This window comes from Geotrypetes seraphini, chromosome 15, assembly GCF_902459505.1.
Source record: "Geotrypetes seraphini chromosome 15, aGeoSer1.1, whole genome shotgun sequence".
NCBI lineage: Eukaryota > Metazoa > Chordata > Amphibia > Gymnophiona > Dermophiidae > Geotrypetes > Geotrypetes seraphini.
The window spans coordinates 59,313,639-59,330,392 of NC_047098.1; the positions used below are offsets into that span (position 1 = coordinate 59,313,639).

The 16,754-nt window shown below is 44.5% G+C and overlaps 1 protein-coding gene across 6 annotated transcripts in view; it reads left to right on the forward strand.

The window, feature by feature from the left end:
- The window catches only part of AUTS2 (activator of transcription and developmental regulator AUTS2), a 1,593,647-nt gene that overhangs the window by 1,557,287 nt on the left and 19,606 nt on the right, over positions 1 to 16,754 (forward strand). For all 6 annotated transcript variants that reach the window (XM_033921209.1, XM_033921212.1, XM_033921211.1 and 3 more), the window contains 3 exons: positions 2,219 to 2,248; positions 11,027 to 11,098; positions 15,971 to 16,115. In XM_033921209.1, coding sequence (XP_033777100.1) covers positions 2,219 to 2,248; positions 11,027 to 11,098; positions 15,971 to 16,115 — 247 coding nt within the window. The remainder of the gene's footprint in view (positions 1 to 2,218; positions 2,249 to 11,026; positions 11,099 to 15,970; positions 16,116 to 16,754) is intronic.

The following is a 16,754-nucleotide window of genomic DNA, read 5'->3' on the forward strand; positions in this document are numbered from 1 at the left end:
TGTTATACACTTACAATCTTTCTTTGACTGTCCATGAGATTAGATCATCCTGTACAATCTTCGCTGTCCTTGCAAAAAGAAATGAATGTCTTTCACTTTCACCCCATCATAGCGTTGTCAACTCCTGAGGTGGGGGTTATGGGCGGGGTTGACGTTTGTCGCCGCTAGAAATAACAGAAGTGGCACAAGAATGTAAACTAGGTCTATTAGTTTTAACCCTTTAAAGCCTAGTAATGTCACTTTAATAATGCTTATGGACCCAATCGTGTCTGAAAATTTCATAGAGGATGCCTTTTATTAACCTTGTGTATATGCGATCGAAATGTAAGCTTTATAAGTCATTGAGATATTAACACATAAGAATGCAAATGATTAGTTCAACACAGGGGGCTACTTCTAATAGCCTGAATTATTTATAAAGGCACACCGGCACTTTGAGCCTCTGTACATTGCAACAAATTTTCAAAAGGAAATTACGCCTGCTGTTTCCTGTTGAAAGTTAGCAGCTACACGGCATGACCACTAAAAGTTCCTTCATACATCACAATTGCTATGTGTGTGGTAGACATGAGGGGAGATTGCCTTGAACACATAACCCTCTCCGTCTGCTCATCACCTTAGCCAGCAGTTTAACCATCCCTGATAACTGTAACCCCTACCATGGCATCCAGTTTATCGGTCTAGATTGATTAGATTGTGAGTCTCTTTGTGACTATGTACAGTGCTGTGTATATTTGCTAGTGATCTAGAAATAAATAATAGCAGTGGCTTAGTAATGGGGGGGGCAGACCACCCCGGGTCCCATCGTGATGAGGGTGCCAGCACCTCTCCATCCCCCATGCCAGCATGAGCAATTACTTGGGTCTGCTGGAATCATTTTCGGGTCACGGGGCCATGAAGGTGACATCATAGGGAAAGCCAATGCTGGGGCAAAGATATAAAGAGGTACAGGGGTGAGAAGGGAGGGCGTGAATGTGGCATGCGGCGGGGGAAAGGAGCAGGGGGGCGGAGAGGAGGGTGCGGGGGGGAGGTACCACCCTGGCACCTCCTACACTTGGTAGGTACACCACTGAATATTAGCAGTAGAAGTAGCAATGCCACACATGTACATTGAAAATCAAATGAACATGTTCTCTTATTTGCTTTTCCAAAATACATCCGGGGCATGCTTTGGAGGTGATATTCAGAGGCACTGCTATTCAGAGGACCAACTCCTGCCTGGATAAGTGACAGTGAGAGGGACATTCAATGGCACTAATTCCCAAATTTTATAAATGTCTTCAAAAGTTAGCCTTGCCAATATGCACCTAGTTATAGAATAGGGTCAATTATATGTGTAACATAATTTGGACCGTTTAGGTGTAAGCGGGTGCAAGTACGATTCGTGGGTTTGATATTCTAGTAATTTAAGGCGCTTTAACTTTAACATTTTTCACCGTTTTAAATGGCGTTTCTTAATTAACGTAGCGCAGTAGGGCACCTACCAACGCCTAAGTTTAGGTGCTGTTTGTAGAATTTTCCCCGAAATATCTCTAGAAATCAAAATGTAATAAAAGTGAGCTACGTATATGACGGTCGAGCCATTGTGACATCACTGATGTGGTTGGCTCTTATTGGTGGAATGAAGAGTTATGACATCACAATATCAGCTCTGGTTACCAGAGACTGAAACTCTTCACACTAAAGAGGGAAGTTATCTACATGAGCTACAGTTAAGACACATTATTTTACCACTAACTTGTATTATGTTAGCACAGGTCCCTTAGAGGGAATTATTGGCAGCATTAACCATATCACGCCACTGAAAATTCATAGGACATACACACACACCCATCCCCCCACCCCAATAGGATCTGAACAAAGAGAATCATTAAAGATGGAAACAGGAGTTGCCTGCAGACATAGTAGTGTCTTGTTTTCCCGATTAGTACATTTTTTGCTTTGTAAGCTAAAAGCGAATAGCTGGAGGCTAACTTGCTCTTTATGTTTCTTGTTCGAGGAGGTTGTCACCACTGATGCATTGCAATCATGCTAGAGGAAGGGGAGGGAGCCCAACTCTAATGCCATGGAAATGGACTAATTATTCTGCAGAAGTGCTTCATTTGAAAGTAAAATCCTAACATGAATTTCCCTTCATAATGAAGCAATAAGAATCTGTTAATTAAAACGATTGTTTGAGTGACAGGTATGTAACGGAGTTGTCATTTTCTCTTTACAGCTGACAGATCCGTTCAGGCCCATGCTGAGGGTAAGAAAGCTTTTTAGGGGAATTATTTTAACCTTTTTAGGGATGTATTTTAGCTAAAGCTGGGAGCAGTAAAGAAATTACATTCAAAACCTTAGCGTATGGTATGTGAAGTGAATGGATTGCAATTTACCTTGTATGCATTTATTCTGAGGTAATCAAATAAGACGGGCTCTCTTAAGGAGGAATTCTACTCTATATATAGCACCAAATTTATTTTGTGTGTGGCTTTGTTCCCTGCTTAGATTTGTGGATAGGTGGGTTTTAAATACTTTTAAATAAATAAATATTAGATGCTACTTCTGTGCCAGATTTCGGAACAGATGCAGGGTGCCGAAATGGCAGATCAACGCAAAAATACACGTATATATCCATGTATAGAATAGTGCCCAAATGTTTTTGTGCAGATCTGCAAATGGGATGTGGCCGTGGGAGCAGGGATCCTCACCAAGTCGGGTTTTCAGGATTTCCCAAATGAATATGCATGAGATCTATTTGCATGCAATGGACGCAGTGCATGCAAATAGATCAGATGCATATTCATTGGGGAAATCCTGAAACCCGACTGGCTTGTGGCCCTTGAGGACTGACGTTGGACAGCCCTGCCTTAAAAGGTGTGCAGTGTTATAAAATAGGATGAATCCATGCCTAGCTTGCACATTGGAATTTACAACTGGTTTCAGTTGGTGTACCTCCGTACTCCCAAAGTTGGGCATGGATCCCAGTGCTATGCTCTATTCCAGTGTGTCTCAGCTCGGTCCTGGAGTACCCTCTTGCCAGTCAGGTTTTCAGGATATCCACAATGAAAAAAATATGCATATGCATGAAAAAAATATGTATATAATTGCAGTGTGTGCAAATCAAGTTTATTCATATTCATTGTGGATATCCTGAAAACCTGACTGGCAAGGGGGTTCTCCAGGACCAAGTTGAGAAACACACACTATTCCATAAAGAGCACAAATCGAGAAACACCTGTATACCGTTCAGTGGCAAATTTGGGGCTCCATTTACTGAATCCAGCCAGGGCTGTACCTTCTGCTGTTAGCTTTCTAATTGGAAAAGCCTCTCTAAAAACTCTACAGTAGGCAAATTTGGGCTATGAAACTAAAGGAGCCTCGTTTCAAAATGGGACTTTTATGTTCATATTGATACAGAATCGGCAGGACTATTCTACACTTTTAATTTACTTTTTTGAAGGGCACACCTAGTAGCAATGGCATAGTAAGGGTGGGGGTGGACTGCCCCGGGCACCTTCTTTGTGGGGATACCAGCACCTCTCCTCCTCTCTGCCCCACCCCTGTCCTTCTCTGCCGCTCTCCTGTCACATGTGTGCCTTGCCTTGCATTCCCTACGCCTCTAACTCTGCCGGCACGAGCAGCAGCTCCAACCTGCTGTTCGCGCCAGCCTTGGCTCTCCCTCTGAAGTCACTTCCTGGCCATGGGAGCAGGAAATGACATCAGAGGGAGAGCCAAGGCCAGTTGGTTGGAGATGCTGCTTGCACTGGCGAAGTTAGAGGTACAGGGGAAGGGAAGGGGCATGCATGCACATGGGAGGGGGGGTAGGTGAGGGGAGGAGTAAGAGGGCACTCGCTATGCCATTTTTCATAGGTATTTCCTGCTTTGCAGAAATAGCTTTTCTTTTCTTTCTCCTGTATGCAAAATAGAAAGATCATGCCATCTTTAATTATTTGTTGTTTATTGCTTTGGTCTTCCACATTTATCCTATGTGGATCGCAACAAAAGATGCGCAGTATTAAAACAATTGCACCATAAACAGGCCAATGGAATGTTGCTACTCTCTGGGTTTCTTCCAAGTACTTGTGACCTGGATTGGCTACTATTGGAATCAAGAAACTGGGCTAGATGGACCATTGGTCTGACCCAGTAAGGCTATTCTTATGTGTTTCCAGGATGTGCAGTTATTCTGTTGCATTAATGCATGAACTTATTAACTGCTTATGTTTTTGGTTTTTGGTTTGTTTGTTTTTTTATCTTTATTGGGTTTCTAAAACTAACAAAAATGCAATACATATCTATACAAATAATATTAATCATATATGCATTTATAATCAATCAAAATCCATACAGCATTAAAATAAACCCCACGCAACCAATATTTCATAAGGGAATAGAACCATACAAAAGAAATGCCCTCCATTTGTGTCAATGTGTATCTCATTCACATTTGCCATCAAAGCACTCATCAAACACTGAATTAATGACCAGCATTAATGCAGTTTAGTACATTGACTTTTTAATTGGTCAGTTAGAACATAGGAACATAAGAATTGCCGCTGCTAGGTCAGACCAGTGGTCCATCCTGCCCAGTAGTCCGCTCACACGGTGGCCCTCAGGTCAAAGACCAGTGCTCTAAATGAGTCCAGCCTCACCTGTGTACATTCCAGTTTAGCAGGAACTTGTCCAACTTTGTTTTGAAACCCTGAAGTGTGTTTCCCCTATAACAGATTCCGGAAGAGCGTTCCAGTTTTCCAACACTCTCTGGGTGAAGAAGGACTTCCTTACGTTTGTACGGAACCTATCCCCTTTCAACTTTAGGGAGTGCCCTCTCGTTCTCCCTACCTTGGAAAGGGTGAACAGTCTGTCTTTCTCTACTAAGTCTATTCCCTTCAGTATTTTGAACGTTTCGATCAAGTCCCCTCTCAGTCTCCTCTTTTCAAGGGAGAAGAGGCCCAGTTTCTTCAGTCTCTCACTGTACGGCAGCTCCTCCAGCCCCTTAACCATTTTAGTCGCTCTTCTCTGGACCCTTTCGAGTAGTACCGTGTCCTTCTTCAATTGTTGCTTTAAGAGTGTTCTTATTAAAGGGATCCCATTTCATTTGATCAACCTTGAATGGATCGGATTGCCTTACGCTGGAGATGCTGGATCTTAAGACATTGGAGGCCGTGAATGTTTCCTTGTTATTCATTCCTGTAACTGCTGAAAATGATAATTAGCATTAGATGTGAAAGAGAGAGCATGGCCTTTGCATCCTAACAAAGCACTAATTGGAACAGCTGTAGTTGGGTAGACAGCAGGCGAGAAGTGAAACGACCTAAAAATGTGAAAACCAGCAATGCGCCTTTTTGTAGTTAAAGTAATTGTTACTCTTCCTGCTAATACAGATAACAAATGTCAAGTTCCAAAACGTACGTTTCAGCAAAAGCAGGAAAGTGTTTAATTGCTCACGTGATGACTGGCATAAAAAAAAATGTGCAAACTTCTGTTCTGCCATAGTTTGAAAAAAGAAATAGCCACACTGCTGGGCTGTGACATTTTCAAAATGATGTACTACCTTGCCATGATAAGGAACTATTTGGGAAAGAAAACAAACTCAAAAACACTCTTGTCTGTAGGAAAAATCCATAGTCTGATATTGAGACAGGCATAGGGGAAGCCACTGCTTTTCCTGGATCGGTTGCACGGAATGTTGCTACTAGTTGGGTTTTGGCCTGGATTGGCCACCGTGAAGACGGGCTACTGGGCTAGACAGACCAGTGGCCTGACCCAGTAAGGCTATTCTTATGTTCTTAATGAAAGATCTTTCACTTTATCCCCTTCTTGTACAAGCGCTAATAAAGTCACCGTAAACAAGCAGGAAATTAGCCTCCAACTCATGCAGTAAAGTGATAAAACTGTACCAACTTACTGCTGCACCTATAAAGCTCATCTATTTGGCTAAAAGTTAAAGGGTTGATATTCAAAGTAGAGAATGACACGGTGGCGGTTTACCCGCAGCCACCGCATTTCAGCCGCGGGTCACCCGCCGAAAACGGGGAAGAAAACTAGCAGTCGCTGCGGCGACGGGGACAAGGCCATTCACCGCCCGCGGGGCGGTGAATGGTCTTGTCCCCCGCAGTGAGGCATGAAGGATCGCGCGGTCCCCGCAGCTCACACCCGCCCGCCCAATCGATTCCAGTGTCCAGCCAGCTCTCTCCCCTCTCCTCACCCCAGTCCGCAGATCCTCCTCCTCGGCGACCCGCACGCTACCAGAGAGCCGCGCACACCCGCCGCTGCTCAGCCTCGATCTTCTGCTCTGACGCAACCGGAAACAGGAAGTTGCAGCAGAGCAGAAGATCGAACACTGAGCAGCCGCGCGTGTGCGGCTCCCTGGGAAAGCGCGCAGGTTGCCGAAAAAGAAAACCCACAAACCAAGGTGAGGAGAAGGGAGAGAGCCGGCCAAACACCAGGATCGACCGGGCAGGCAGGTAGTGGCCGCGGGGACCGTGCGATCGCTAGTGTTCCTGGCTCAAATTGGAAGGAGGGAGTGAAAGGAAAAAGGCTTATATGGATGCAGCGGGGACGGTGACGGGGCGGTGAATGGGATGGCAGTGGCGGTGACGGGGCGGTGAAAGGGATGGCGGTGACGGTGACGGGGCGGTGAAGGGATCGGCGGTGACGGGGCGGTGCAGAGGATGGTGGGCCGGTGACGGGGCGGTGACGGGGACAGATTTTTTCCCCGTGTCATTCTCTAATTCAAAGCCATTTAGACTGCCATAAATGGCTTCTGGTTATTTAAATCCCTTGTCGGGAACTTAACCAGATAATGCCACTGAAAATAGCTTGGGTTATGTGGGTTTCTGCAGGCAGAGTCAGCACTTAGTCTGGTAAACTGTGGTGAAAAAGTGGCCTTAGTGTGTGCGCCATTATTCCGTTTTTCCCACACGCTAAGGCCTTTTTTTTTTTTTTCTGTAGCTGGAAAATGGCTAATGTTCTATTATGTCGGTTAATGGCCACGCGCTAATGTTGCCATTGGCACATAACTTTAAAAAAATATTACCGCGGGAGCCCTTACCAACTACCTATTCTGAAGGAGGTAAGGGCTCACGCGGTAATCTTGTGCTAACCAGCTAGCATGTGGTAATCTGGATGCACTAACCGATTTATCACAGGAATGCCCACTCTGCACCCCCTGACACTCCCCTCGCCAACAAAAAAAATAGGAGAAATTGTTAGCGCCCTCATTAGAGCGCGTAGATTTAGGAACTCATCACAGGATGCCAGAACGTGTCCTCCTGTAAGCCATTTTAAGCTGCAGTAAGCTAGCATTAGCACTTACCGCAGCTTAATAAAAGTTAACCGGCTCGGCTAACCACATAAACGGAGCCACTTAAAAACACTGTCCTATCTTTAGGGGGGTTCATTTTAGCCCGTTTAGCGCTCTTATCTCCTCCCATGGCTTTCAGTATCACCTCCATGCCAATGACTCGCAGATATTCAGTCCCGGGTCTCAACCTGCTTGTCCGACATCGCTACCTGGATGGCTCACCGCCATCTAAAATTAAACTGAGCACCTTATCTTGCCACCTAAACCAGTCTCTCCTCTTCTCCTGTTCTCTAATTCTGTGAACAACACATTCATCCTCCCTGTCTTGTCGGCTCGCAACCTCGGGGGTCATCTTTGACTTATATCTCTTCTTCTTTTCACATATCCAACAGACTGACAAGACTAGCTTACTTTGCATTTCTTTCTTTACAATATTGCTAAAATCAGACCTTTCCTTTCTGAGCACCCTGCCAAGACCCTCATCCTTATCCTTATCACCGCTTGCCTAGACTACTGCAATCTGCTTCTCACTGGCCTTCCGCTAAGCCATCTCTCTCCCCTTCAATCTGTTCAGAACTCTGCTGCTTGCATCGTATTCCATCACTGTCGCTAGACCCACATTATCCCTCTCCTCAAGTCACTTCATTAGCTCCCTATCCGTTTCCACATACAGTTCAAACTCCTCTTGCTGACCTACAAGTGCATTCGCTCCAATCAATTATATTATCTTGGCTAGATTATTGTAATGCTATTTATCTTGGCATCACAAAGATCTGCCTCCAAAGACTACAATTGATTCAGAATACCGCTGCGAAGCTGATTTATGGAAAAAACAAATTTGACCACGTGACTCCTTTGCTTTTGAGTTTCCATTGGCTCCCGGTTTAGCTCAGAATCCAGTTTAAATGTATATGTATTATTTTTAAAAATTTTATGTGGTATTTTCATTCCTCTTGTTCCTCTTCTATGGAATGTCTATAGGTTTTCATATCCGAGAGGCACTCAACGATTTAAACTTTCCCTCCCTTCTAGGAAAGGAATTAAAGGAGTCAAGAATTTCAGCCTTTCTCTGGCTTTTAAATTTACCCAATTATGGAATGACCTTCCTTTAATTTTGAGGTGTCCCAGCTCTTTCCAATCTTTAAAAACTTTTCTATTTGCTAAACACTTTGAAAATTAATCCCCTTGTATTTTAGCATATTTTTAAACTTATTGTTAACTGCATTGGGCTTCCTCTGCTTGAAGACCCGGTATATAACGTAAAGTTTTAGTTTAGATAATTTTAGTTTAGTTTAGCTTCTCTCCTCTCTCTCTCCACACTCCCCACCCCCGGCACCCTGCTCATCGGATAAGTCTCTCTTATTTGTTCCCTTCTCCTCTATGGCCAACTCCAGACTCCATCCCTTCTACCTTGCTGCATCATATGCCTGGAACAAACTGCCTGACTTGATATGTCAAGCTCCGTCTCTGGCAGTATTCAAATCCAAACTCCAACCCACCTGCTAAACACCAATATCTGACTTATCATTCCCTCTGTAATTCTCCCACCTGAGTACTATGTATATTGCACCTTCTTGTCCCGTTTGTAAGCTCTTTTGAGCAGGATCTGTCTCTTCTATGTCTTGATGTATAGCGCTGCGTATGTCTAGTAACACTATAATTAGTAGTAGTAGAATATTGTACTTATTTGGCTTAGATTTATGTTTGGATATTCAATGTTGGTGGCTGAATAACTGGCCCTAACCTTTTAATATTTTCCAAGATCTAAATTTATTCTAATGTAGGTATTGCAGATCTGCTTATGGATGTATTCTAAAAATTCCAGGGGTTAATAATGTCCATTTCGCCAGAAGAGAGGATATTTTATATTTCTAGCACCGAGTATTCCACATGTGCCCAGTTACAGGACGGTAGCCTTCAGACCGTCCGTGACTAGAGACATCTACATTTAGGACTTCCTTTTACAAAGCTGCGTTAGGCTTTTTTATCGCCGGCCACAGCGGTATTAGCTCCAACGCTCATAGAAATTCCTATACCACTGTGGCAAGTGATAAAAAAAGCTTAATGCAGCTTTGTAATGGGGGAGGGGAGGGTTAAACATCTAACTCCACTTAAATACTCCACTTTGGATTTCATTCCTAACCTTTCCAAACCCAAACTCAAGCTGGGACGCATTCAGGGTCAGTAGGTCTCCTGTCTCAGATTGCTTAGCAACCTATTCTGTGATGGTATTTGGCGCCCTTATTCCGTTATAAAATACAGGAATAAGCCCACATCGGCCTGCTAAATAAAGGTTGCGCTTGTTTATGCCAGGTCAGTGGCAGGCGTAAACGCGCACATGTAACTGTGGCAAGCAGTACACGGAACTTACAGTATTCTATAAGTTACTTTGGATATACAGCTATGTCCAGCGCATGCTCCGCCCTTATGAACACCCCTTGTAACTGCGCACTTTGGTCCTTTACTCAACTGCAGTAAGTGCCAGCGCGGGACGAGCGCTGATATCCCGCGGTAAAGTGGCCAATTTGTGAACACACACCGCAGGCAAAAAAAAAAAAAATTTTTTAAATATATTTTTTAAGGAAATGTCTTAGGGGGTGAAGAGTGGGTGTGATAGTGCTAGTTATCATGTGAAGCATTGCTAATTGATTAGCGCAGCGGCCCTTCCTACCTACAAAATAGATGGCGGTAAGTTTTTTTTTAATGTCTGCATACTAATGGCAAAATTAGCACGTGGCCATTAATTCGGATATGGGAAAATCTAGCATTTTTTGGCCACGCCATAAATGACCTTAGCACACAGAAAACACCTGCATCAGGGCCACGCTAAGGCCGCTTTTACCGCGGCTTTAGTAAAGCAGCTCCTATGCCACTTAACTCGGGCCCAAACAGCTTAGTAGGTGGCATTTTTTTCCTGCATTTCCTGTGTTTGTTCCTACACTCAAACGGTATGGAAATGGAGGTGTCTGAGTTATGGAATTGCCTATAAGCTTATACCAGAGGTAATGGATGATGAAGTGACTTGAGCAAGACCACAAGGAGTATAAGTGGGGGAAACAGGATCTGAATAGATTTGTAAACTCTGTCGAGCAAAGATCGTCTCATAACGTGTTTTGTGTACAGTGCTGTGGACATCTAGTGACACTATAGAAATGATAAGTAGCAGTAGTTATAGATTTGGACCGTGGTTTCCTTGTTCGTAGTCTACACCTGTAACCACTAAGCCTACTGCTCTTTGTGTCAATAAAAGTTGATCAGGTAACTCTCTAATTAGGGTTGCCAGATTTTCCGGATTGAAAATCCGGACCCGTGGCCCCGCCCCTGTCCCGCCCCACCCCCCCTCAACATGTTCACTTGTTGGGAGGGCATCTGCGCATACCGTCCCGACGTCGCCGCTGGCGGGAAGCTTTTCAAAACCCGGACAAAAGTGCCAGGTTTTTGAAAGCTATCCGGACCTCCGGACATGTCCTCGAAAAGAAGGACACGTCCGGGGAAATTCAGATATCTGGTAACCCTATCTGTAGTCTCTTTGAATATATTCAGTATATATCAGTATTGCCTTTTATCTAAGTACTGAATAAGTATTTGAAAATGTATCTTGTTCTTGGTAGCAAAATATGAAGGGAAAAAAGTAGAACCACAGGAAATTTTAGCGAACAAAATTATAGCACTGAAAGTTCTTGTTAACAGTTGAATTTTATATATATATATTTTTTTTTTTTTTTTTTTTTGCAGAAGCCAGGAAAGTGGTGTGCCATGCACGTTCACATTGCTTGGCAGATATATCACCACCAACAAAAAGTGAAGGTGAGTTTGACTCGGGTTACTTATGTCTGCATCACTTGTTCGTGGTTTAGACATGCTGCAAGAAAAGGAGAGAATTGAAACCGACCTATGTGTCATTTACTGGCTAAAGCTGTGCTGCTTTCATCGCTTTAGACATGTTTTCCCTTAAGTACATGAAAACAGTGGTAATTCTCATGTAGCTTGAGACCACTTTGTGATTAGAAAGGACTGCAACAGAACTCCAATGTCTGGTTAACTTCTCTGTGACCTGCACACACAGATCTTCAATGCCAGAGGGAGGTCTTGGCCCAATGTTGAATATCTGGAGTTAATTCAATGTGCGGTTGTAAACAGCTTAAATATTGCTGGCTGCTGTGACCTGAATATCGACCTCATAGATTTTTGGATTGGGGAGACCTATGAAAAAGAGATTTGCTTTAAACATGAAGGGCCCGATTCTACATACTGTATATACTCAAATATAAACTGGGATATTTTGGCCCAAAAATGGGGGTCCCAGTTTATATTTGGGCCAGTGCCAAGCTCCCACCCTCCCCCCTTCCCAAACTTATTGCAGGCCTCCGCCGGCCCACCAGGCTCTGTACCCTGCCCCCCCTCCCTGCCCTGTCCATTGTACCTCCTCTGCTGCTGGAATCCCTGGTGGTCCAGAGGTGTAGCGGGCAGCAGCGAGTTTTCTGTGAGTTCTGGCTTTTATCCACTGAGCGGTACCGAGCAGGAGCGCGCTTTGGCGCTGCTATTTGGCGCTGAGCAGCTTCCTGAATGGCTCCCGCCAATTCTCAAAAATTTTCAGGAGGCATTCAGGAGACTGCTCAGTGCAGAGCAGCAGCGCCAAAGCACACTTCTGCTCGGTACTGCTCAGCGGCTGAAGCCAGAATTCGCGGCAGCAACTGACCGGGTTAGCAGCGGGGCAGGAGCACGGAAAGATCGCTCCTGCCAGCTACACCTCTGGACCATAAGAACATAAGCAATGCCTCCACTAGGTCAGACCTGAGGTCCATCGTGCCCAGCAGTCCACTCACGTGGCGGCCCAACAGGTCCAGGACCTGTGCAGTAATCCTCTATCTATACCCTTCTATCCCCTTTTCCAACAGGAAATTGTCCAATCGTTTCTTGAACTCCAGTACCGTACTCTGCCCTATACTTCCTAGCATTCGTTTTGAATCTGTCCCCTTTCAACTTTTCCGAATGCCCTCTTGTTCTTTTATTTTTCAAAAGTTTTAAGAATCTGTCCCTCTCCACTCTCTCTATGCCCTTCATGATCTTGTAAGTCTCTATCATATCCCCTCTAAGTCTCCTCTTCTCCAGGGTAAAGAGTCCCAGTTTCTCCAATCTCTCAGCGTATGAAAGGTTTTCCATACCTTTTATCAGATGTGTTCTCCTCTGAACCCTCTCGAGTATCGCCATATCCTTCTTAAGGTATGGCGACCAATATTGGACGCAGTACTCCAGATGCAGACGCATCATCGCCCGATACAATGGCAGGATAACTTCTTCCGTTCTGGTAGTAATACCCTTCTTGATTATACCTAGCATTCTATTCACTCTCTTAGAGGCCGCTGCGCACTGTGCCGTCGGCTTCATTGTCATGTCCACCATTACCCCCAAGTCCCTTTCTTGGGTACTCTCATTCAATAACATCCCTCCCATCGTATAGTTGTACCTCGGGTTTCTGCTCCCACATGTAGTACTTTACATTTCTCAATGTTGAACTTCATCTGCCATCTCGTCGCCCATTCCCCTAGTTTGTTCAAGTTCCTTTGTAATTCTTTGCAGTACTCTTTAGTCCGAGCTCCACTAAATAGTTTGGTGTCGTCCACGAATTTTATTATCTCGCACTTCGTCCCTATTTCCAGATCATTTATAAATATATTAAATAGCAGCAGTCCGAGCCCTGAGCCCTGTGGAACACCACTCATGACCCTTCTCTAGTCCAAGTAGTGGCCCTTCACTCCTACCCTCTGTTTCCTACCCGCCAACCAATTTTTGATCCATCTATGTATGTCTCCTTCCACCCCATGGTTCTTCAGTTTCCAAAGTAGGCGTTCATGGGGTACCTTGTCAAAGGCTTTTTGGAAGTCTAGGTATATGATGTCTATGGGTTCCCCTCTGTCCATCCTTTTGTTAATTCCTTCGAAGAAGTGCAATAAGTTTGTTAGGCACGATCTCCCCTTGTAGAATCCATGCTGGCTGGTTATCAGAAGTTTGTTTCTTTCAAAATGTTCATCGATGTTATCTTTTATCAGTGCTTCCACCATTTTCCCCGGAACCGAGGTCAGACTCACCGGTCTGTAGTTTCCCGGGTCACCTCTTGATCCCTTTTTAAAGATGGGCGTGACGTTGGCTATCTTCCAATCCTCCGGGATCACTCCTGATTTTAGGGATAGATTGCAAATTTGCTGCAGTAGTTCCACTATTTCCTCCTTTAGTTCCTTCAGAACCCTTGGATGGATTCCGTCCAGACCCAGGGATTTGTCAGTTTTTAATTTTTCTATCTGACTGCATACGTCTTCAAGGCTCACTTCTATGGATGCTAATTTTTCTGCTTGATCTCCATTGAAGATTTGCTCAGGTTCCGGTATGTTGGTTGTGTCTTCATTTGTAAATACAGATGAAAAGAACATGTTAAGTCTTTCTGCCACTTCTTTCTCCTCTTTCATCACTCCCTTCCTGTCTCCGTCGTCCAGCGGTCCCACCTCCTCCCTAGCCGGCTGCTTCCATTTAACATATCTGAAGAACGGTTTGAAATTTTGTGCCTCCCTGGCTAGCCTCTCTTCATATTCTCTTTTGGCTTTTCGAACCACACGGTGACATTCTTTTTGATACTTCCTGTGCTCTTTCCAGTTCTCCTCAGTTTTGTCCTTTTTCCATTTCCTGAATGAATTTTTCTTATTGCCTATCGCTTCCTTCAGTATTTTAGTTATCCACGCCGGGTCTTTTGTTCGACTCTTTTTGCACCCCTTTCTGAATCTGGGGATATACAGATTTTGCGCCTCGCTCACCGTGTCCTTGAAAAAAGACCAGGCAAGTTCTACCGTCTGCCATTTCTTGGAAGTGTTCCTAAGTTTCTTCCTTACCATTTCCCTCATTGCTTTGTAGTTTCCTTTCTTGAAGTTGAAAGTTGTTGCCAGCAGCAGAGGAGGTACGATGGAAGGAGGCTGGGTACAGTGCCTGGCAGGGAGGGGGCTGGGTGCAGACCCTGACAGGGAAGGGAGGGAATGGGGCTGGGTGCAGATCCTGGCAGGGCAGGGCAGGGCATTTGAATATTAAGCTGCCTGACTTATATTCGAGTCAACCATTTTTCCTTTTTCTGGGGGGAAAAATGGGGGTCTCGACTTGTATTCAGATTGACTTATATTCAAGTAGTTCGCCAAATAAATCAGCACCATCTAGTATGGCACAAAGCATGTTTTTTAAAAGTTAGGACCACTCTATAGAATCACAAATAGCACTGTCTAAGCAAGCTTAGGCTTTGCTAGGCATCTTAACATTTATGCAGCCCATAAATGAAGAGAGTCCTATTCCAGATAATATAGCAGAAGTCCCAGGAACTTGCCTGTAGAGCTTGGATAAGCATGAGTGAGAGGAATATAGGGGGGAAATCAAGTTTTCTTGACAGAAGGGGCGGAAAGTAAAGCTATACACTTCCCCCTCCCCATTCGTGGTTTCTGCACTCGTGATTTCACATTATCGTGATTTTTTTTTGGGGGGGGGAGGGGGAAAAAAAAAGAAACCCATATTTTTGCCTCCCCTCCGGCAACCCGGCCTTACCTGGTGGTCTAGCGGACTTTCGGGGCAGGAGCGATCTTCCTACGCTCCTGCCCTGTGTAGATCGCCAATAGGAAATGGCTGTGGGGAGTTCCCGTTGTAGTCTCGAGAGACTACGGGAACTCCCCACAGCCATTTCCTATTGGCAATCTGCACGGGGCAGGAGCGTAGGAAGATCGCTCCTACCCCGAAAGCCCGCTAGACCACCAGGTAAGGCCAGGATGCCGGGGGAAGGCGGGAGGGAGGCAAGGGTGGGTCAGAGCCGGATATTCGCGGTCCGGCTCTGCCCCTATCCCCCGCGAATAACGAGGGAGATGTGTACTTCTGTAGAAGTGACTGTATCTATCTCAGCTGTTCCTCTTGATTGATGACTGTTCTTGAGGTTTGGCCCCACTGGGTTACTATCGAGTTTGGAGTTGCAGTTCTTTGACTATGTATGGCTTAGACTTAGTTCTGAGAGCATCTTTACAAAGAAGGCCAAGGTTATAAACCATTATGAAGGTGGTCTTGGTAAAATCCACTGCTTATACCTGGGATAAGCAGCCTGTTTTACTTTTTGGGTATTTTGCCAGGTACTTGTGGCCTGGGTTGGTCTCTGTTGGAAACAGGATACTGTCCCACTATGGTGATGCTTATGCTCTTATAACCACAAGAAAATTCTTTCCCACTCCTCCCTGGGACTCATTATCTTATTGGTGTAACTCCAGATAATGTCCTTAAATAGGAATCCGTGTGAGGGTCTCTATACTTAAAATGGAACTTTGCAAATTTGTAAGCAAGCTCTGACTCGGATCTGAGAATTTGATTCAATATCTCAATATATAAGAGAGTTATTCAATGCCCCTCCCTAACACTGTTACTGTTCTGATAAGAAAAATATCGTCGTTTCCCTAGCATTTTAGAAAAAAAGGAAGGTTCTAAGTGTTTTTCTTTCTTCTCAATATGATACGATTGTTTTTCATGTGTGCAATTGGATGTAAAATTACCTTAGGCCAAGACAAGGAAGACTTTTCTGTTCCTCGTTCAATAGCTACATTTCATTACTACATGTTTATCATCCTGTATTTTCAGCTCTGTTACATTTTATTATTATTTAATTTATTCTAGAAACAGATGCAGGCAGATCCACACAAATTGGACTTTGGTCTGAAGCCTGAGTTTCTGAGCAGACCGCCTGGCCCCAGCTTGTTTGGGGCTATTCACCATCACCCCCATGACCTGGCACGACCTGCAACGCTTTTCACCGCAACGGGTGAGTACAGCCGGCATCATCAGATCATCGTTCCAAGTCTAAGAGCTGGTTCTTAGCCAATACTGAAATGAGCCATAAGAGAGACGCTTACATCTCATTGGCTAATGGGGAGATACTGCCCATTCAGAGCAGACAGAATGCTGAAGCACTCATTTTTCAATATGAATGTTCTTTTGAGCCCAGTTCTCAAGACCTGCCCAACCTGTCAGGTTTTTACAGTACCAAAAATAAAACGCATGAGAAAGAATGGATAGAAATATATCTCATGCTGCTCCTTGTGACCCTGTGCAAGTCACTTAAAACTCCCATTGCCCCAGGTGCAATAGATAGTGGGTCCACCGGGTCAGACAGGGAAAATGCTTGAGTACCTGAATAAATTAATGTAAACCAGTCTGAGCTTCCCTGGGAGAACGGTATAGAAAAATGAATAAAGAAATAAATAAATATTTCTTTTGGATCTGATCTTATATTTAGCTCATACTTTTCCAGTGGTAATTCAAGGTTTCACATTTCAAGTTTATTCAGCACCCATTAGATGTCTTTCTGAGTGGTTTTCAGGTATAGTATTCACCCGGTCGTTCGCGGTGTTTTCCGACCGCGAACCGCCGACAAGGAGAGGGCAGCGGAAGAGGCAGGAGA